The sequence below is a fragment of the Taeniopygia guttata genome, chromosome 2 (genome assembly GCF_048771995.1).
Source record: "Taeniopygia guttata chromosome 2, bTaeGut7.mat, whole genome shotgun sequence".
Lineage (NCBI taxonomy): Eukaryota > Metazoa > Chordata > Aves > Passeriformes > Estrildidae > Taeniopygia > Taeniopygia guttata.
Genome location: NC_133026.1, coordinates 111,369,629 through 111,393,788, shown reverse-complemented (window position 1 = coordinate 111,393,788; position 24,160 = coordinate 111,369,629). Strand labels below are relative to the sequence as shown.

Below are 24,160 nucleotides of genomic sequence, written 5' to 3'. Positions count from 1 at the left end.
CACTTGAAAGCAGTAACTTTTATTGACAAACGCTGGGGGATTTTGGTTCTAAGTATAACAAGGAAATTAATTTTTTATCTTCTACAAAAAAGAGCTTATAAAAGATCAGACCAATTGTTGGACTTTACCATCATTTGCATTAAGACAATGTAGGGGACTATGACCTGATACCAAAAAGAAGCATTTCCACTAGAAAAAATAGCTTTAAGGTCTATGGACACTGAACTTTTTGATTAAATTGGAAAGTCAAACTGAATCTCAGAAGACCTCTGATGCTGTTCACCATTTTAAAAGAATGATCAAAACTGAGGCAGGATAATGGCAGTGTACTGAGTACTGGTTGCCAGAAGTCAGACTGTAACCAAAAACTTCAATTTGTTTAATGATCGATTTTGTTGCCTATTTATTCAGGAACACCACAGTCCAATTATTGAAAAATAGGATGTTCTTGCAGAAATCATACACTGAGCATCCTCTTTTGTCGAGGCTCTGCCTCTCAGACTTGTCAGAGATGTGATAAATGATTGAAATATTACACTTCCCAAATTCTGTCTATGTCCATGGCTATTCCTTTCTTAAAGGGCTGATGTTTAAGTCTTGGACAAAAGTCAACTTTACAATCAAGAGTTTTTCTTAAGCAGTTATCTGAATCTCTGATTTTTACAAATATAGTTGGATTACCCAGTTTACAGAAGAAGAGTTTCTCTCATAGAGAGGTGAAAAAAAAATTAGTTTAATTTTGGAATTATTAGGAATTTGTTCTCTGCTCTTCAGAAAAAGAATAATTCCAAGAGTTCACAATACTTGCAATGGGATATTTTCAAAATTTATTCAAGACAAAGTTGAACGGTGACTTCATGATAATGGCCCAGACCTGACAACTGAAACTAGGCAAATTCATAACCAAGCCCAAGCAAGTATTCTAAAGTGAGTGTCATTAATCACTGTATTGTTGTAATTAACACTTCAGATAAACAAAATCCTCTGACATACATCACAGCCAGAAAGCAAGTTCTCAAATAACCCCTATTTTTAGTTAGTCTGAGAGTAGTAAAATGACAGAAACTACTGTAGTTCGAGGGGCTATGAATTTATTGGCACAAGGAGGAGAGGCCTCAGTGCTTCTCACTCCTTTAGGGTGACTTGTAGACCTCTACTTTCTGGCATAAATTCAAAATAATTAAATTTCTATTTAAAATTAATCTTAATATAAGTTTTTTAGTAAAGATCAGGAATCCTACAAAACAAAACAAAATCAGAGCAGTAAACTTGTATTGATCTGCAAGAAGCAAACCATGATTGAATTTTAAACTGAAAACTGGACTTTTGGAGTATTTGGAACTGACAAGTCATTTCATGCCATAAATAAAAAGTCAGTTTCAGCATGTCTTAATAAAGTTTGCCTACTAAATTGAAAACAAATACTGTAAGTTCCCGTTCTGAGTTGTTTCTTAAACTAGTTTAAAATTATAGTAATAGAATGTATTAATTTTTAGATTGTTTTGGCTATCCAACTGCTTGTCCACCTTTGTGAGAATGTAAAATTACTAATAAAGAGACCTAGCAAAAAAGGTTCCACAAACACTGATTTTTTTTTTAAAAAATTAATTTTATAGTAATAAATCATACTACCTGAAACCTATCGACAGAACATCCTGGACCACAGAATTAAACTTTTCATTTTCATGATCTAATCTATGCCATCCAAGCAAGCTTGAGTCTCATTATTTTAAAGATAGCTCTTTGCTCTTTAATGATATTTTTGAAGGGATTTCATCACCTGATTGCTAGTTATTTTAAAAAATTTAAAATTGTCTATTCACACCTAAGTTTATTTCTCTTCACCTTTCTAATACTTTGGGTAATTTTGATCAAAATATCTATGATATAAAACAATGACAGAATATAAGTATCTTACTCTAAAAAGTTAAGAATAACTGAACTCTATTAATTTAAGCAAGACCATTGCATATTCTCTATTGAAGTTATATTTATAAATGATATTTTATGCAATGTACATAATAATTAAATAATGTGATCTTGAGACTGTCAGCAATGTTAATTCTAAATGATAACTCATTGTAAAGTATATGCAAAAATCAAGTTTATTGACTCTTGAGATGTGTTCTTCAATCATCTAAAGTCATTACTGTAAACAGTTATTTCTTAGCAGCATTTAAAGAAAACCTCATTTATCCATATACTTGATTTTACATTGACATTCATTACTTCATCATTATTCAATGTACTGTAACCTATAATGATACCGGAGCAGAAAAAAAACGTAAATGCTGTTGACCAAACTGATGAGAAACTTTGGTGACAAAATAGCAATTAGTTTTACTTGAACAGAGGTCTTCATGGGTCAACAAGATAACAATAAGAGCACAAAGACATTTTTAAAAATTAATACTTCTATTCAGTCACATTCTTATCAATGACAACACAAATGCACATTAATCCTTCTTATTAGTCATATATAAGGTCAATACCAGCAGATGTCATAGGAAAATCTATACTTTCACTTTATATTCATAATTTAGGCCTCCTTGCATGCATGTGAAATACACTTCATTTTTTCCATTGCTATCTTGAGACTGAGAACTGCTGTGTTTAGAAGATAAAATTAATCTTGTGTTGTCTACACTCAGACTCAAAGCTAAGGTAAGGTTTTCAAAATCATATATTACTATGACAAAAACTATTAGCCCTTCCTCCCTCTCCTAAAAAGGATCACCTACCCTTGTATACGTTCTTAAAACTTACTGACAAAAGCAAGAACATAGTAACATGATAAATTGCTGTCTGGGCTTGATCTACAGAAAGTTAAACAACACGAGCACGCAGTAACACTTTCTGTCCCACTAATGAATTGCAATGGATTAATGTGGTATTCTTTGTAGCAGAATTGATGATGAATTTATTGGCTGTTCCATGTGCCTGCCACTGTAATTTAGCATTCATTAATAACTATTTAAATTAGAGAGAAGCTGAACACAAGTACAGTCTACACAATTGAAAACACTTCACAACTCTTATGTCAAACCTTATTACAGAGTTGGTCAGCTTGAATTGTAAGGGAATGATTGCCTTCCATTCCATGGGGCAGCACAGTTATGGTTGCCTGCTGTAACAGTATCTAACATACAAGAATATGTTTCCTGTCTTGTTTCTAGTCCTCTAAAATAGTTTGGACTCACTAACAGTAACATAGATTATATACAAAGACATACTTTATGTAAAATGCAATAAATAGACCAAAAATAGCATCATACCTTTATACTTAATCCAAATCCTCCTACAGTCTGTCTTCTAATTGTTACTGTTCTTTCCTGGAAAAAAGAAATCAAGTTTTGCTAGATTTAATGTCTTCTGCCAAAACAACTACATTCATACTTCAATAAGTTTTTTCAACATTGATTTTCATTGTTTTAATGAAGTTCTGAGTTCCTGAACTGAAAAATCCCATGGAAGCCATGCTCCACAGGAAAAAGACAAAGCATGGAGGAAGAGATCCTGTCTCAAAAAAAAAAAAAAAACCAACCACCAAAAAAAACAAAAAAAAATCTTTTTTCCAATTCACACCATCTAGCAAGTACTGCAATGCTTAAAAAACCCCAGAACTTTGGAGTTGGACAGCTATGGTACAACACACACATTTCAGAGGTTAAGGCCTTGACTAGTCCTAAATTGGTTCCACCTGAAGGTTGATCACTACACGTTGAAGTATATACACTGTACTCCTGCAGTGCATTTCTCAATTCAGCTTCATCTGAAAGGAAAACAGTTTGTACATGCCAAGACCACTCACTGATGTTAACCAAACCCTAACAAGTGCACACATTGCATGAATTCACTTCAAAAAACAGTAATGATCCAAATTAAAAAAAACCAAAACAAAACAAAACCAAAGCCACTAGAAGCTAATAGAAAAACAGTCACTGTTGATCACATACCAATTGTTTAAAAATCATAATCCATAAAATCATAAATCCATAAATTTAAAAATCATAACCTACAACTATTGAAAGCAGCCCATCTTTTTCCTTTTATTGCTTGTCTAAAAAAATTGTGCTGTAACAACTGTAGGCTACTATCTGTCTAAGATATGAACATTTACAAAAAATACTTTTTTGGGTTTTTTCCTACTCTGTCTGTTGACTTTATAACTACAGATCATTTATAATTAGTACATTTAGGTAGTGGTAATATAATGTATTAGCAGATATACCAAATATCCAGATTCAAATATATCAATTTTATAGATTTTTGAATATCCTCTACATGTGGTCTAGATTTTATATTCATTTAATTATATCTATTGTATGGTGTAAGTCTGCATGCATGTTGCATTTAACTATTTTTATTTCAGCCCAATTAGCATAGATGGTCAGTGTCAGTCAGATTTGCATAGATCATCAGGAATATAGCAGTGACACAAATTATGAAATACATATAGATATACTTTTTTCTTCCTTACTTCATTTACAGGAAGGAAAATAAAGGATCTACAACATAAAGGTTTTTCCACAAAAAGGACATTTGTTGAAAACCAAGTCACTTTGTTTCTTTTTTCAGATTTGTAGCAAATATGAACTGAGTAACTGTGGAAAGAGCAAGCATAAACACATTGAACGTTTTGAACTGAAAGACAAAATGGATTGCCTAAAATGATACTACCATTGATTAATTTAGGCTAATGTTTGAAAAATTCATAATGTTTGCAAATATTTACTCTAAGAAAAAGGTATATATTTTGCTTAGAACACACTCAGCTGTGGCTCCACTGGGAGCTATATTTTTCCTGTAACTTCATCTTGTTTTCACCTCAAGCTTGTGTTGAACATGGAGTCAAGAACATGAACTTGACTTGTACACTCTAGTCAATATATTCTGTTATTTTTTGTTATACATGTTGAAATCAAATAGAACACACTTGTGCTAAGATGAAACTGAAAAATAGCAGCCTTTCACTGAACTGTCTTGAACTGGCAAGTGTTACATCAACCATGAATGGAATAAAGGACAACACACGGATTAAATTTCAAACAAAGCAACACTCTCAGTTAAAAACATGTAACTTCATAAAATTTGTAGTTCATGATATGTCAGTAGTCACTGTATATACTGGCATCTGAACATATTCTAAACTGAAGTAACATTTTTTAAAAACCTAATAGAAAACCATACTGAAGAATATTTCTGTCCTTGTCTTTCCTAGCCCAATATGCACCTAAGTACCCATAAAAAAGTACCCACAAAAAAGAGTCAATAAAATATCCTTTTTGGTTTTCACTCAAGTAAAGGCAGAATCAAGATAGTCCTGAAAACACCTAATCCAGGGTCTTCTGTGAGTTTGCCAGTCTTACAGAAAACTAAAAAGATTTCACATTGGAGTTCAGCATTACTTTCTTATGTGAAAAAAAAAAAAAAGTCATGCTAGCATGGAATATTTCTAAATAGGCAAAACTGCATAAAAGTAAGGAAGGAAACCATAAAAATTTCAAGACACTTTTTCAGTACAACATAATTTTTCAGAGGATTGTGTCTAGTATTTTTCTAGTTTTTTTTCTATCTCCATTGAAATTTAATCTTAAATATTTTGGGACCAGAGAGTTACTGAACTGAATTTCACTTCAAAAACACTGCAAACTAGATTCACTTGAGTCATGTGTAATGTGAAGGGAAGGCATTGCATTGTATTTAATCTAGGCTAAGTCAAAAACATCTCTCAGTCTTACAATAAAGAAATAATACTTTGCTTATTTGCAGAATTACATTTTCTTTACATCAAGTCAGATAACAATAACAAACATGCAAATTACCTTCAAAAGTACAACTCAGAATTACATACAAGTTGTATCTTTTTTTAGTAAACTATCAATAATCACATAGTCTGCAATTTAAAACCCCATATAAACCTTACAGTGAAGCAGCTTTTCCAGAACAGATAGAAGCATCAGACATTTCATACACCTGAATTTTTGTTTAGGATAAAGCCCCAGCTCTAATCAGCCATTGGTCAATGCAAATTTATTTTTGTAATCGATAAATTTCTGTAATCGATAAAAAATTAAAGACATTCAATCCTGGTGAGTCAAAGCAGGTGTCCAAATTAGGTATTAATCAACTTCATCGACTATAGCAGCAGGATGTCAAATTTAACTTGAGAAAGATAAATCCCTCCCTTTTGACTTACAAAGTAACTTGAATAAGTATTTTGATGATAGATACTTGATTTGAAGTGTTTTGGCAGAAAACTCCTTTGTCCAAGTTTTTTGGACAAGTTTTTTTTTGGCAGAAAACTCTTTTGTCCTACTTTTTGATTTGCATATGACTTATTATATGAAACCCTTAAAAACCCCAAATGAAGCTTAACTTTCTGTGCCATTTTCAACTCATGTGAATGAAATATACTTTGTTGGCAAAGCAATATATTTTAATGTATTTTTATTACAATGATTAATGCACAAAAGACATTTAACCAGCAATCTGAAGCAAATTATTTTGTTCTGATGCCTTTAATTAGCTTTTCAAGTGAACAATAACAATAATAAAATGCTTTTCTCTGGTCTAATAGTTTTAAGTTCTTAAAAATATTTTTAACTATTCATTAATAAAACAGCAAGAACTCTGGAGGCAAAAAATTTTGTACAAGTGATGAAGTGCTCTGAAGTATCCTGACTGACTATTTTGTTGTTGAGGTTAAAAATACTGGTGTTCTATTGATTCTCTATTAGTATTTTCATGCTTTCCCCTCTTTTTCCACTACATGATATTCTATGAATTTGCAGTGGTTTTCCAAATTCTAAGAGAAACTTCATTTCCAAGTTTACAAAATAAAACTTCATTGAGATGAAAAGATACTTAGTTCACTATCAAGACTACAAAGTGTTCTGTGAGCTTGTAATTTCATTTTCACATTTTTTTATCTGCATTATACCAAACAGAAGGAAGGTTAGAGCTCCTAGGACTCTTAAAAGCAAGATTCAGAGTAGTGTTCTAGCTGTTTCCTGGAACAGAACAAAAGTAGTCATGATTGTATTGAAAAACACAAAGCTGCTTCCATGCTGTCAGCATTTTCCATGTGTCTCAGAAAATTGACTAGAAAGGACAGCAAAGAGTTTTGCAAAAAAAAAAAAAATTCCTAAGATCTATGCAGTGAAACAGAAACAATGTTTTTGAGGCTTTCTTTAAAGAGCCACTAAAATGTCTTAAAATCCATAAGATCTTCTGGGGAACATAAATGCCATCATAAGGGAGATCAGACGTGAAGAATGACCATGTGAGCACAGAACAACAGTAAATAATGAGGAAAGGAAAACACAGAATCCTAGGTAATCATTAAGTATTTATATTTAGTCAGGAGTTAATGTTATTTTTTAGTTACATCTTGAAGCACAATAAAAATACAAGTATTTCCTACTCACTGGTATGTGATGTAAAATAAAGTTTATAATTACTTAACTGATTCTTAAAAAAAGTATTTAGTTAGTAATCTTTTCAAACTATATATCTTTTATAATATAAAGCAATGATATAATGGGATCTAATAATCCAATAATGTGTCTCTATCAAAGAAGTCAAATACATGTTGAACAAAAGGATGAAGTAACTTCAAAAATCTTCAGAAAACTGAATTAACAGCATGTGAAACTTGAATATACCATTTCTCAACCTTTTTCCCAGCGTGAGGTTATTCATCTGGTGAGTCTGGATATTGATCATAAAAGAGTAAAGGTATAAAGAATTAGTTTGTCTAGGTACAGACAGAAAACAAGACTTCTCTTTTCAGAGGATTAGAAGAGAGACCAAGGTATTTTACATATGGAAGAACATGATAAAAAGCTGAAAGGTTTGCAGCACAAAACAGAAGGTGGGGAAAAAAGGAATAGACCTGGAAAGGAATCTAGAATATCACAGTGACATGGAAAGATGTAGGAGGAAAACAGGAGGAAAATATTATAATGTAAATTTTAAAATGTATAGTATAAGGATAAAATCAATACACTGGCAGCAACTTCATAGATCAACCTGTTAACATTTGATGCCACAATACATTCAAGGCCACACTCTCATATAGTTTATCAGCTATTAGTAATCCTACTACATTTTCAAATAAGAGCACATAATGAGGATTTTTAAATTTTTATTTAATAATTGCACACATTTTCAAGGTTTTAAGTCCTCTTTTTGATAATGCTTTGCTCTTTCTTAGTGACATTTCTTTGGATTAATTTACCTGAGCGAGCTTTATACTCATTCTGAGTGTAAAGGACACAGGACATAGGTCAGTCACATTTCCAATTTGAATTAATAGTGTTAACAAGGTTTGCCAGCACACTTGCTCATCTGCTAACAACTTCCATCATGTGGCATTTGAAGCTTGTCTCACTATTTCAGCTCCTCGTGCAACTGGGGGAGGTTGGCAGTAAGGGAGGGCTGCAACATGCCTGGTCAACTGGAAATCCCCCTTCCTCTGCATCTGTGCTGGAGACTGAGGGTGGCAAACACAGCGGTGTCATACAGGCTGCTAACAGTGACTAGAATAAAAAAAAAAGCTCTCAGCCCTTCATTTGTTCTTACTTCAAAATGTTTCCAGTCCTGCAGCCTATGTTTGAAAGCTGAAACATTCACCCAAATATCTGCTTATAAAATTTAAACTCATATGATTGATTCACTTCAGAAGTACAGCATTTCTTAGTATAGAAATAAAATAGAAAGAAACCTATAAACACATGGTCAGGATCTGAACTCCCACCAGGTTTTCTAAGGCACATTCTCTGCAGTTTCCAGCTACTGCCTTCCATCATCCACTGCCATCAAAGTTTTGGCTTCTCTGAGTTTTTTCTGATTTGCAATATTTTTCTTTCTTGTGAAGGAAAGGCCTTGTTCCAATGAGAAGTGATTATTTTATTTCAAATTTGGCATCAAAAATGGCATTTTTAACCTCAGATGATTGCTATGCTTTTTACTTTAAAGTAGCTTCAGAAAAATAAGCTGCCTTAGGCTTTCTCTAAATAATCATATTTACATCTGTCAGGTTGTCACTTTAAAGCTGTCCAGATTGGCAGACAAAAAAAGTTACCCCCATCTGATAGATACTTGACGACTTCAGTGAAAAAATTGATTCACTCCACTGAATACCTGACAGATGCCAAAAAGATAAAAAAACCCAAAGATTCTTACTGGTAGCTTTGTGAAGGTAACAAGAATGGAAAGTGCTAGAAAGGTGACCTATCTATGCACATATTTGCAATTCTTTACAAGACAGGGAGTTCAATTTTCGCATTGCTTAAAATATTCAATCACACATCAGAATAAAAATTGTAAATAAAGACAATAAAGAAAATAATTCAAAAATATTTATTTACCATTTTAAGCTTTTAATTTTTTTCTTCTATTTCTGTTCATTAGAATTGCTAATGTTAATTGAACGTTTTTTTACCAACACTAAAATATATACAAGAAAATTCACGATTTTCAAAAGAGAATGATCCAACATAACAGATAAAAAATTAATTCTCAGGAAGTCTCAAAAAAATTAAATATTCAAGCAAGAGAAATTTAATAGCTTCATGTGACTTTCCAGGCACATCATCATTAAGTGATGTGTTCTGAATTGGAATTTATTCTTAAAAATGTTTAATAACTGTATTACTGAAATTTATAAAACAAGAAATACATTGTGTAAAAGTTTTAATTATTTTTTTGTTTTTATACAAAACTAAAAGAAATAGATCATCTCTGACAGCTAGTATTTTTATTACTCTATGTATTAATGAATCTTTTGGCACTTGATTTTACAATAGCATACAGGCAACCCTAAAAGTGAAACATCTTTTCTTTTTTTTTTTTTTTTTATGCTTACAGTAAAAAAAAATGACTGTGTTGTTAACAATATCAGAAAACAGATCTGGCTGCAGTGCAACACTGAGAGAGTGTTACATCCTGGCCTTACTAAAGGTGTTTATTGATAGCTTTATCTTTATTGCAAAAGCAATTAGAGTCCATAGGTTACATTTAGATACAATTGTATCAACCTCACTTAAACGCTTGGACAAAAGTTATGCGACTCTTAGAGCTGTTGTTTTATCAATTCTCAAAAAAAACCCCAAAAACCCAAAAACAAACCCACCTTCATTCACTTTTTGTTAATATTGAGTAATGACTGACCTTCACACAAATTTTCCCTAAAGATCCTTAATTTAAAAAATCAAAGCACTAAAATAACTTCTTAATGTTCAATTAATTAATGAATTTACTACACTGCAGCATAGAAATAAATTACTTGACAGAGATATGACTCATCTGTATGTTATCATCAGGTGAATTAGAAGTATTTTGTAAAATCTATGACCCCTTAAAAGAATATTTAATACAATTTTGTAAAAATGGAAACTATCCCAGTAGCCAATGATTTGCCACCTGCTTGCAGTTTATTTTGATTCTTTTAGAAAAAAGAGTAGCTGATTCAAATCACCCATTCTGTCAGATGGTTCATTGTCATATCCTTAATTTATGGATCTTACACACACATTGACTCTATGTGTAGAAAAAAATTCTCAGTACAATTAATAAACAAAATTTATTAAAGAAGCAGAAATCCACAGCTTTTTAAATAAATAAATAAATAAATAAATAAACAGATAAACTGCTTATCTTGAGCATAATAATCCTTTTCCTTGAATTTCAAATGATCATGAAAGGTGATAGAAAATGTGAGAATTACCTCTAAAATAAAACAAAAATTGATTCTGGAATGCCAAATATTAAAACCTTTACTAGGAACAAATCTACTTCAGATATGCCACACCTTAGGCTATTTCCTCTCCCATCATAATTTTCACTAAGTTCAACACTAGGCTATCCTGGTTAGTCCAAGCTATTTCAATGTATGTCTAAAAAGATTGGGAGTTGCCTCACTGCACATTGCTATATGGAACACCATACAGCAAACTTTAGTGAGCATAATTTCAAGTAATTAAAGAAATGTGCTTAAAAGAATATGTAAAGATAGTCTACAATTCTGCCATCAATAGTGATGAGGTTCCTACATGGTTTAATTCAACTATTTTTGGGACATTTCATAACTGCTCTGGGAGAAAATGGTATATCTGACCTAAGGGACAGCAGTCTTATCTTCCAACACAAGCCACTGCAGCTGAGGCATACACTTCCCATAATACAAAAACTCTCCACAGGCAAGGATTTATTTTGGATTAGTAAAAACACTGTCTTCTACACTTTGAGTTTCACAATATGTTCTCATCCCACTTTTGGTCATTTGCACCGGAGCTCAAATCTACATTGGATATCTGCTAGCAGCATAATGCTGAACCCACTACTCTTCTTTGTCTTGGAAAGCAACACTTTCTTATTGCACACTAAAAGAAATATGTTTAATACTTATTGATGCAACTGATGCTCAAATTTAGATGTATTCCATGATCATTTGATTGATGGTTGATGCCGTATGGAATTGCTATTGGTAAAATTGCTGCAGGACCCTCACTAATGCCTATCAATTTTTCAGCCCACTAAAGAAACAGATTCCTTTTTTAGTCTACAACACTATTATTTTGCTTATAATATTTTATGCATTTTATTTTCTTAGTTCAAACTGTACACAAAAGAAGAAACAATGTTTCTTTGCACCTCCTTAGTTTTGGAAACTAGAACTCTCTAACACCAAAAGGAAGTGTTCCAAATTAAGAACTAGGTCCTTATCCCATACACTCCCATTAAACAGCACTTCATTCCTAAGGAGCCATTGATTTTACTTAGATTATTCTGCAGGATGCAGATCTGGATGCTGCTGGAACGTTAAGTGCCTGTTTAAAGTCTATCCTACACAGAGGAGCATGCAAATTGATTCAGACTCAACAAACAGAAGAGACACTGTTCTGAACTAGAAACACAGTAATAGCCTTTCGTTCCATACCAGCACAGCAGTGATAAAGCAAAACCTTATAATCAAATTATTTAAAGATTACTTATTTAAACAGATTAAAAATTACTTTTACTGTAACTACTTGTCTGTAAAATTTAAGAATACTACTCTTCCTCAGTCAGAAATTTTTTATTTATGTTTAGGGAGTTTATTCTCTGAGACATTCAGTGTCAGTTGCTAATGAAAACCCTTGCTTTGTAGAATTCAGGTAAAAGAAAGATAAATGCAGTCAGTTATCTAGAATGATAGAAAGAACAGAACAAAATCAACCAAACAAAGTAAAACATAGGAAAAATAAGCAAACAAACGAAACCTAATATATCAGGAATAAAATTGAGAAAAATAGAAAAAAAAATCAAGTCTGTGGGACTTGTGTGATTATAGTACACAATCAAGGTACATGATTCCAGATTATTCAAATTACGTGTGACAAAGGACAGTTAACTGTCTGTGAAATGCCAATCATCCTTAGTTGGAATGAACCTACTGCTAAAAAATCTATTCTTAATCCCAAATGAAATCAGAGTAAAGTGCTCAAAAATCACTACTGTAACAATGACACTTCCAGGAAAAAGAAACTCCACATCATCACACTAATATTAATCATTTAATGAGTTATGCATTAATAGGCAAATAACATGGGGGAGTTTTACTGGGGAAGCAAATAATCCATTATTTTCTAAAAAGCCTTTGCAAAACTAAGGAGACAAATACTGTAAGAGCAAGCCTTGCTGTGAAAAGGGAAAAATAAATTAATATGCATTTCATGAAGACATTTAAATAACAAGTTCAGCAGGATATTACAGATATTACAGCAGAATAATGAAAGTTATATTTCTGAGTGATAAAATCTTTTAATAAATAAAGTCAGAATGGTGTTGGTAGAATAATGGTGCCACACTGTATGTTGCTAATTGAACAACTACAGCTTGAGCTTGAACTTATAACTCCTTCTATCCTGGCTGCTGGATGTCCTGTCTACTGAGGAACCGAGGAGTCTGATGGATAAAAGGAGCATCTATATTCCACATAAAGGATACAGACCTGTATTAGCAAACTGCATTTGTTCAGAATGAAACAGTCAGAAGCTAATGTAAGATTTGTCAAGCAAATAAACCCAGACTCTACAGAGACTCTAAGCAATGTGTTCCTCTTGTTTCAGAGAAAAGCTCCAAAGAATTCACCTTGTGATATTCATAATCATGAGAAGAAAAATTTGATACATTTTTTCATTAATCTTTCACACTCTTTGCACTGCTAACATTCTAGCAATTTATTTTTGATTTGCGCTTTCTATCTTTTTACTGTGCTTGTATTTAGAGATGTAAGTATGTGGCAACAGCAGCAATGAAATAACAAAACAGTCATAATAACATTAACAAAACATTTGTATGAACAGATATCACTACGCCTCACAAGATTTAACATTAAATTCTGTGGTTATTTTATTAGCTCAAAGGGAGACCAGAATGTTAATGATAGTTTCACATAAATCTTAAAAATATCTCTGCAAAATAAAATTACATTATCTATTAAAATGTCTATAGAAATTAATACTAAATGTTTTCTATTATTTTTGTACCTATCTCCTAATATTAAATAAAAGCTTTTCATTACACTAGCTCTAAACCCTACAATATTATTCTATATAAAATTTTACAGATCTTACAAATAATTGCAGTTTCTCATGCACAAAATTCAATATGATGCTTAAATAAGGAATCTGACACATCATGTAAAAACTTTAATACATAAACCCCATTATCCCAGTGTTCCATCTCTGCTAATATGACATGCTGTTAAAGCTAGTGACTCTCACAGCATTCCTCAAGTCTAGTGCTGGGCTACCACAGGAAGGAACCCAAGCAACAGAGGATGAAAGGTAACTTCTCTTCCAGAAAAGCCCTGCTATAATGATCTTATCAACTCCACAGACAATACTCAGATACATAATTACATTGAGATATCTGTACTCCCTGCAAAAACCACTGCTCATGTCATCCCTCCCACATTAATTGGCTCCAATACGTAAGGGTGAGTGAAGAGAAGCAGTATTGCAGTCATGCATACATCTTATTATCTTATTGCTGCTTCTTAGATGAGTATTTATAATAATTACTCACAAAAGAAACATTAAAATACACTTAGTGTTAACAGTACAAAATGAAATGCCAATCCATGGGAGGAAATGCATACAGATGCATGTATGCACCCACACACATACACACAGCACTTTTTCTTTGTAAAGAACATCTTAAAAAAATAAATAAAAACTACTTACACCAGAATAGAAAGGCTCACCAGACACACAGATCACATCCTGCTCCTGGATCATCAAAATATCTTTGGCTAAGTGCAGTCGCACTTTGAAAGGCTCCTGGTTACCATCCTGCAGCAAACAAACCCCTGTCTTTGTCTTCAAAGGAGGAAATAAAGAAAAAAAGTTATTTTCAGTAAGCACTTAGAATTGTTAGAAGTCGTATTTTGAATAAGAATACTAGATAGATAGGTACAGTCACCATAAACATGTTAACAAATACCCAAAACTATTTTCAATGATCACTGTATTTACTTTGTTTCGACTACAAGAGAACAAATGTTACAGTAGTAAATATTAAAGGCAGATTTTGCAATAATAAGGTGATATTTCACCCATGATGATTTTGTGAAAGTCCTTCCAAATTGCTTCAAATCAGCTGGGCTCTTATTTTCTATCTTTTCATTAAATGATGAAACACTCCACTTGGACATGAAATAAAAACTGATCCTCCACATATTACACCATTTTTGACTCAGAAACACGTACAATTACACCTCCAAAATATCCAGATGTGAATACCAACAGCTACATGAACCCAGCTGTGGGCTATTTATTCCATGTCTGTGAATGTGACATGGATTTAACTTTTTTATGGTCCTTTTCAAATGAGGATGCTGAACTAAGATTAAGAAAAAATAAATCACAGACTAAAATTCCCTGTAGCAACTTAGTTCTGGGCTCCATTTCTGTATTTTACACTTATGGCTAAAATCAGGAAATCTGTAGGATTCCACAATATATAATAAATGATTTTCCAGCAATTAACAGTGCCTTTGCAGTAGTATCTACTTGCACTATCTTTTGGAGCATTATACATGAGAGGGTGAGCACTGAAAAGGTTGGCATGTGAAAGTACCATCAGACTTTAATTTTCCCTGGAGATTATGTTGAAAATAGCACTCTTTGTAAGACTTCATCAATGGAAAAAATTCCTACTGGTAGAGCAGTTTTTTAATATGAGAAATCTGCTGGCAAACAATCTAAAACCTTCTCTTTACAAGTAATTTATCACCACAAGTATTTGCATATATATATATATATATATATATATATATAGATATAGATAGATAGATAGATAGATAGATATAGATAGATATAGATGATATAGATATAGATATAGATGATATATATATAAATATAAATATAGATATAAATATAGACAGATATAAATATAGACAGATATAGATATATAGATATATATACATATGTACCTCAGATGAAAATCCACATATAAAAGGTACTGAAAACCTTTGACTCATCAGTGCCAACAATAAAACCTTCACTATCTTCATAGAGGTCAGATTTCAATCCAACAACTGTTGAAAAGTTGGCTTAAGAGGAGATCAAGGAAAGAAAAGTATTTCTCTGAACTTTAAGCGCCAAGGTTGACCTGGCTGAATCTGAGGGCTCTTACTCAGACAAGAGTTTAGAAGAGGATTTGGAAGATCTCCCCATAATGTGCTCTTACATCCATAGCATGGAGAGAACAAACACAAATATGGAACTGCCAGTAGGCCACTGGCAAATGAGAAGTTTAAATCTCTCTCACAGGGCTTTAAACGAGGTGGAAAGGTCGTGGACAATCTTTAAATAGCTCTATATAAGGTTCTGAACTGACAAACTGTTCTGTCACTTCTGCTCCATACTCAACACTCAAACTTTGGAATTTTTTTTTTCTTGGATGCCAGGAGCAAATGTATATAATTCAGCCATGACTTTGAAAGTGGCTCTGACATTGTTTTTATTCTTTTTAATCTAGGTAAGAAGAAGAAAAGAATGAAGAGCTCCATGCCTTGAACTCACACTGAGGTCAGTCGAACCTCTGGTCAACAGTCAGCCTACACCATTTTTCTAACATTAAGGTGTCTTTTCTTTCTTTTTTTTTTTTTTTTTTACTTTTTTTCTTTTTTTTTTTTTTTTGTGAATAAGACAAAAAATGATTAATGTGCACAGACAAAATCAATGGATCACAGAAGTTAGGTTTTCAATACCATTGAAAAATTCTCTCATATCATACATAAAATGTTACACTATTAAAATAAAGAGTGGTCATGTCCTTGGAACTTCTCTGTCCTTGAAGTTGTGAAGGAAGCAGTAAGTGACAATGGAAGTTGAACAGTGTGGATTGAAAATAATTATGGTCAAAGGGGATAAAACTTAGAAAATATCTGTTTTCTGCAGCAAAGTTTGCAGTATGCTTTTCCTCCTCCCTGGATAACTGGCAATAGAATAAATTCTGCCTCTCATACACTGGGTACAGTAACTGCCTTTCTTCACTGCACATTTCTGATTTGGTCAATTACATTATAAAATCCCTAGAGACTTTCTGCAAAAGCTGGGTGGCTACTTTGTAGGAATTAGAGGCAACCACAGCAGGCACAATTAGACATTAGAATAAAATTAAAATTCAAGGCAGTTTCTAAATGCATAGGAGCTGAGCTTATTCAGCCTGAACAAGCAAATCAAGCTTGGGAACAGCAAAATATTTTGGCCCTTGGAAAGATTGATCACACACACTCAAAGACCTTATTTACATCAGACATTCTAAAATGTAATGAACCACTTTACTGTTGTTGGGTTTTATGAAAGTTAGTTTATAATACAGTTCAAAATTAAATCTTCAATTATACTAGCTCCTTCCCTCTCCAACCTGACAGCTGCATTAACCATGTTAAGGGGAATACAGTTGAGTTTGATTAGGTAACTTCAAAAGAAGACCTTGAGAACAAGGACTGAAATTAAATAGTTTTATTTTTGTCTGTTAAAACCTCTTTCTTGCTGCTCTCACCTACCTCCTTCAAAGTATTCCACAAACTGAGTAAAATAAAGATACGAGATCCTGTTCCAGAGCTGGAAATTAGGGAAGACAACCTCTACATGCACTTTTATGTAAACTGCTGCACACAGAAAATATTTATTTGTGTGGCCCCAGCAAAATTATTCTGATCAGCTGTATAGCCTATAGGCCTTCCCCTCTCTTCCATTTGAAGAGTTTAGATAGTGTGCATGTGTGTGTTTATGTGTGCATGAGATGTGGGAATGAAGAGCTATGGCTGATATTGGCTTTTGTTCCAGATACCAATTTTTAAGAGATTCCATGTGAGGCTGTGCTGCTCCCTCCAAGCCATTCCCATGTCACTGGCAGAGGGCTGAGCCCTACTCCTGTCTTACAGCAACAGGACACAAACAGCTCACTGGCTGAGCTGCTGGGCCAGGCAAGGCATCCTGTTGTGCTCAAACGTGTGGTACACTGCATCACCTCCCAGCAAACATGCAGAGAGAAGTAGAGTTCAGCTGATAACAGTTTGCTAAGCCAACAAACCTAGTCTGAGCCAAATCACCAGGAACATCACCTTATTTATAGAGTTGGGCTCCCGTGCTGCAAAGATGGGAAAAAAACTGAGTGTTTGAAGCGGCACATTTTTATGAAGCAGAGGAGGCGTGTTAAGGAATGCATTTGGAAGCATTGTAAAGAGGTGACAGTTTCCACATGAGAGAAGAGCCTGTGGCTTCAAGCAAAAGCAGTGATGAAGGAAGGTAGTGGTACCTAAAGATGGAGTGGATGTTGCATCCAAACAAGGTTGCCTCTGTCATCTCATTCCACACAGTTTCAAGCTGAGTTAGATAAGAACACTGATGTGGCAAGAGCTGATGTCCTGGGAACTGCTTACAGTTGTTGAACTAATATAATTACAAGAGGGGTTGAAAACTGATTTCCTTTTGCTTTGTGACATCCATCAGTGGTGAATTTTCTGCTTCAGGTCACTATCAGAGAACAGCAGAGGTGGGCAGAGCCCTTAAGGCAGACTGCTTTTCCAGAGAATATGGTCACACTGTGATCATTATTGGCAATAGAACAATGAAAAAAGGCCCCTTAAAAATTATATCCTGACTTACAGCACATTGTCCATAAGGGCTGTGTAAAAGATCCAGCCTAAAGATACTTTTGCTAAAAGAAATTCTTACATACCAAAACAAACTTTCCACATTTGTTAAATGGCCTTCAAAAATATTTAAGAAATAATTTCAGAGAAAATACACATGAAAACTACAGTTCCTACATTTATACTATCAGCAGGGTACCTACATAACACATACCAAAATAAATACTGCAGGAGAAATATCATTAAAGTCACCTGTTGATTTAGAAGTAAATTTCCTGCAGAACTTCCAAAATATTTTTTTTCTAATTTACCTGGCCTATTCAAGTCTGCTTGCTGATTTTCTTTTCATTTTTTTTTTCATTTTATGTCTTTGATTTTTTTTCTTGTCTTTTATGACAATGAAAAAAATTCTAAAACATTTCCTATGTTTTGTGCCCAAGGAGAGTTTCTCAGTCTTTCAGGCAATTTTAAATACTTGTAATTAGTTTTCAAGACGTGACTATATCTTCTCCTTTCTTCTACTTTATCTATGTCTTTGGCCCTACAGTAATAAAACTATCTATTTAGCTTTGCTTCTCATAGTGTCATATCAGAAGGAAGACTTCAACAAATATCCCAGAATAGTTTAGTCCATGAACAAGTGGAAGAAAGAAAGAGGGGGAAAGAAAAAATCTTGGCCCATTTACTGTGCAAGGTGACCTAGATTCTTAGTTTCTACTTTGACTGTTATGTCTTAAAAGAAAGTAAGCCTCTGCAATTTGGTTTTAAGCCCTGAAAGTTATTTCTACTATCATGAACATGATAGCAGCAAGGAGAATGGGTTACAAAACTGCCTTAAATGTGTACCTAGTCCCTTCAGATTAATATCTGCCCTTTTGGATGCTTATTTGAACTGAGGCTGACCTCTGAATATTTGGAGATATGCCTGTCACTGCTTCATAATCTTAAGTACAATAATAAAAAAGGAAATTGAATCAGAGGTTTAAGGAGGTAATGGCATTGGATTTAAGGAGGTAATAGCAATGGATTCAAGCGGCAGGAATACGTGTCAGAACTATATATGGGATGTTTTTTAAATAGTCCAGCTACACATTCTGTGGAGGTATTGCTAGATTAAGTGGAAAGCACTTATATTGTCAAAAACTGGAATGTAGCCCAGACACACAGGGATGTGTTCAGCTTGTCATTCAGAGCCTCTTCAATCAGATACCAACATTTTCCAATCCAAGGGACAGCAAGTCCTTTCTTGCATATGAATTGTACACTCCAGTCTGAAAGAACTGCAGAAAAATTCCGAATTTGGACTTGAATTTATTTTCATTTGATTTGGCAGGTATTTGCTAGGTAAGTATTTGCTGTGGCATTCTTTCTAAGAGATTTTATTGAAAGAATGAATTCTTATAGAGAAATTCCTTGTTTCATACAGTCTGAAATATAAACTGTAAATTAGACATTTGGAAAAAATATATGTTTACATAAATATGTATATATATGAGCTTCTTACTAAGCTACAGTACTTTTTCAGAGAGATAATTTTCTTTTTCTGACACTGTAAGGATGCCACTTTGATGTCTGAGTTGCCAATGAGTTTACTGTGACTATACAGTTGAAGACAAAAGGCAAAGTAATATAGAATTGAAAGCTATTGTGGGAATATGTATGTTTCTTCAAATTTACTTAACCTATTACATTCTAACAGATATTGCAAATTACGAGTTATTTTCCATCATGAGATTTTGAGTTGAAGCTTCATTTAACAAAAAACTCAGAAACCCACAGAATCACTATTTAACAGGATTTATAAACAAAGGAAAACAGCAGCTTAGTCTAAAATATGTGAATCAGAAAATGACATAAAGGTGATGAGAAACAGACCATAAAAGTATATAACAATAGTTAGGAAAGAAATTAGCAAGAAAGTTAAATATGGCTTAAAATTTTAAACATGTTTTGTTGCAGGAAAGCTCCCCCTCGATCTAGATGGATGTTTAAATACAGGTCACTACACCTTTGAATAACAGAACATATCAAATTATAAAGCTTGTGAAGTCTACAAGAACATTTACGCAATTCATAAAGCAGAGGACAATCAGTTTACCAATTCAAATTAATCCTTCAAAGAAACAGTGGACACTACTGTGAAAACAAATGAATAGTGTAAGCAGGAAAATTAATGTGGTTTTATTAAATTAAATAAGTCTGATGCCATATTGGGGGGTGGGGGGAAGTCAAGCTATTAGAAGTAAAGAATGAGATTTCAAAAAGTTAGAAAGCTGTTAATACAGTTTTTTGATAAATTACATGGAAAAGATGAACTTAAAAAAAATCACAGGACAAAATGTTCTAATGCATTATAAACATCCCAAGTCTTCAATTTCAACAGAAGGATACTTTTACTGCAGAGGACAGTATTATGTCAGAGACTGAGGTTATCTTCCAAGAGATAGTTTTCAGAATATAGAATAAGGTCAAGTGAGTACAGGAGAGCGTTTTGAGAACCCGGTGACTCTGTGATTTATGCTCTTGTAAAGTTCAAAAAGCTTGGGATAAAGGGTAAAAGAGAAGCTGGATAGTCTTATGGTTTAGATATTGCTAAATAGAAGAACAAAAAAATGTGATATATTTGCTGATCAGCGAGGGAAAAGAGCATGGAATACTGAATAATAAAATATGAAACAGTGAAAAAATTCCCAGAAGTAGCAAGCAGAGAAGACACACACACACACAAAAAAAAATCACATCTTCAGATAGCAGGTAGTTTCCCTTAAAAATGTGTGTATGTGTGTAAGATGTCTTCTTTTTGTAGAACCATTTGAATTGTCTAGCGTGGAAGTTACTTTCCTGCAGACTAAAATTACTTTAAGATGCCTTGAAAGGCAGCACAGCCTGAAGATAAAATGTTTGGGGGAGAAAATAATCATTAGGATACTAGAAATCACTTTGAGATTGGAAATGAACTCTACATGTCTACATATCTGTTTTTAACCTCTCATTATAATAACCCTGACTGCTCCAATGAGATCTGCTGCAGGAATTTAGGCACAAAGTGTACATGCAGGTACCTATAAGGAGACAAGACTATTTCAGTGTCCAAATCTCAAACCAAATCTCACTAGTAGACACTAGAAGAAATTAGGGATGCATGAAAGCATCAGTACTGTGAAAGAACTAAGGTTCCCTCAGAGACCTCCAGTGCCTTAGAGCAGCAGTTAATTAGAATGAAAAGTCATTTGAGGAAAAAAATATGAGTATGTCATGGTCACCATGAAAAACATGCTTTAGCCTCAGTGCATCTATGTGGAAAATTTTGGTTTTATGCTAATTGAAACTCAGCTGAAACCATTTGCTGCCATTACTAAGGAGAGAAGTATCAACAAGAATCTGAGATGCATTCACCAGCTTGGGAGAGCGATTTCAGTTCCTCTGCAGTGTAGTGGCTACAGCACCAGGATATGCAGATGAAAAGAAACAAAACGAGGAAGAGGAAGATCAGACAGACAAGATGCCTCACAAAAACTTTTACTGCCATTATCAAAAATTTCTTAGTAAATATTCTTTGCAGTCTCCAGATTATTGAATTTTTTTAGGATGGGTGGAAACATCCTCTCCTTCCCTTGTCTACCATGGAAGCTCTGCAAATCAGCTGATTTTTAGAGCTAAATTTGAAATCAATGCCCCCATTAGAAACTAGATACAAAGTGAAACAGATCTGCCAGTGTACTTGCACTGTAAAGGCTAAGATAGGACTCGTATGCCAAGCCATCTTTCTGTGACTGCTCTTGTCATTATACCTGCTGGACAGAGTGAAGTCAATTGCCACTAAATAATCTATGGAGTTTAAAGAATAACAATATAAAAAAACAAACAAACAAAAAAAAACCTATGAAAATAATACATATCTTCCTCTTTACCTGAATAAGTGAATTCAAAAAGAAATAATAATAATAAAACCAAAACCAAAATGCCCTAATAACATGCTTTAACTCTTGGTCAGCCACAAAGCAGTTAGGAAATGGGACTACATGATCACTGCATGCTCCTTCCAACTGAAAATACTCTATTTGAAAAACCAAACCTCAAGATTAATAAGAATGTCTTCTTCCATGCAAATAATCTGGGATATATTGCTATAGAATTTATACCATGCCTGCATCTTCTGAGGTATTACAGCCTGATATATACCATCCTGGAAAACCATCACAGTATTCTTTCCAAAAAGGCAAGGTTCATTTTAGGGGTGACTTTTTGACCCTGCTACTCCTTTCAGAATGCTGTCATGATTTAGTGTTCTTTAGTCTGCTTATTTTCTCTTCGCCCCTAATTTATTCCAACTAATTCCCAAGTCAGTTTTAGCTGCAGTTCTTGATTTAGTGCTGTTCCAATCCCTTAATTTCCACTTTTTCAAAGGATCATGGTCACACTTAACGTTCTATCCAGTATTCTTGTTTCCAGTCCTACCTTTCTAAATGCTGTTTGTGGTTTTCAGTGTACAGGTAATTGTTATGATTTTTTAATTATAACAGTGCATCAAAATCATTACGTAATTTGCTGTAAATAGTTCTCACTGTGTCTCAATTGCTGAAGTTGTTAAAATCACATTTAAACAACTGTACAAAGACAATCACTGAGTAAATAAGATGTCCTTGCTAATGTTTACAAATACATTTTATTTGCTTTCTCTAAGACAAATCAGTAGAAACACAGAAAGCACTTCCCTCATCTCCAGTGGAGGGGGACTGAAGTACTTTGCATTGACATTAGGAAACTAATTCTAGACAAAAATTACTCGCTTACTTCCATTCGCAAATCTGAATGGAATTGCTTTTCATTTTGGTCACCCTCAATCACCCTCACAGCTTCCCTTTTCCCCACCCACCTTTTTTCCATACTTCTACATTTCCCCCTTGATTCTGTTGAGCAGCACCAGACAGATTCCTGGCTCCATTGACATTTTTCTTCATGTACAGGCTTTCAGATATAAACAATTCAAGAAGAGCAAAGCTCACACAAAATTTAGCTGCCTGCACCTCCATTGTGCCTAAAGAGGTAAAGGGGAACAGAGGTGAGGTCTAGAGATGAATACACTGGCGCAAATTCTTTCATCTTCTGCTACAAAGTCCATCTGCCACCATGAACTGATCAGCTGAATAACTTATATTTGACTGTATAATTCCTAAAACTTCAGGGGAAGAAAAGGGGGGAAAAAAGGTATCTTGAATATAAAAAGGATTAAAAGTTCGTTGACTTTCATTCTACTATTTGAAAAAAAATCTGATCCTACCTCTTCACAGGTGGTCCTGAAATCCATGTGCTATGACACGGCAAGTGATATTTGTCTAAAATGGAGAGAAAGATTTCATTAGAATGAAAAAGATATAGCAAAGCATAAAAGTTATCTGTCTGAGATGAGCCATTTCACTTGTCTTTCTCAGGTCCAGTTATAGCCATTGCTTAAAAGAAGAGATGATCAAAGTTGCAACAGGATTAGGAAGATGTTAGAAGTTGTTCCTGTTCTTATAACGTACACAACCTGGTTTCATTGAATATAATCAAAGGAATGCTTATGTTCGTACCACCTCCTCCCTTTCACAGGAGATTCAAACATACTTTTCTTATTGCAAGTGAAAATTTCTTTCCTTTTATGTTTTCCAATATTTTATTTCATAAGTAAGAGTATACTCAAAAATATCAAAAATAGAGACAATTAAGTGTTGCTCTTCAGAACACTCCCTCTCTTTAAAAAAAAAAACTTTCTTTGTTTCTCCCCTAATTAAAAACCATCACTCACCTTTTGTCTCATATTTTATTAATGTACCTAATCTCTCCACAGAAGCCGCTGTCATTTAACAGTGTGCTTACTCTCCAGAAATATTTATGAGTTGAAAAACAAATGTTAGAAAAGTCAGGAATACGTGTGAGTGCTGGCAAAATGTCACACCAAATCCTGCGATTATTACTTTGCCTGGCCTTTACTTAAAGTGTATTCATCGCCACGCACACTTA

At 33.7% G+C, this 24,160-nt stretch overlaps 1 protein-coding gene across 4 annotated transcripts in view; it reads right to left on the bottom strand.

The window, feature by feature from the left end:
- Positions 1-24,160, bottom strand: part of SNTG1 (syntrophin gamma 1) — a 313,217-nt gene that overhangs the window by 132,024 nt on the left and 157,033 nt on the right. For 2 of the 4 annotated variants that reach the window (XM_012571962.5, XM_030266184.4), the window contains exons 2-4: positions 23,439-23,493; positions 14,235-14,369; positions 3,276-3,332 (exon numbers count right to left, since the gene is read on the bottom strand). In XM_012571962.5, coding sequence (XP_012427416.4) covers positions 3,276-3,332; positions 14,235-14,369; positions 23,439-23,465 — 219 coding nt within the window. In that variant the 5' untranslated portion in view covers positions 23,466-23,493. Of the gene's footprint in view, positions 1-3,275; positions 3,333-14,234; positions 14,370-23,438; positions 23,494-24,160 lie in introns of those variants that run through there. The other 2 variants (XM_041713898.2, XM_072924644.1) reach the window with 1 other exon arrangement.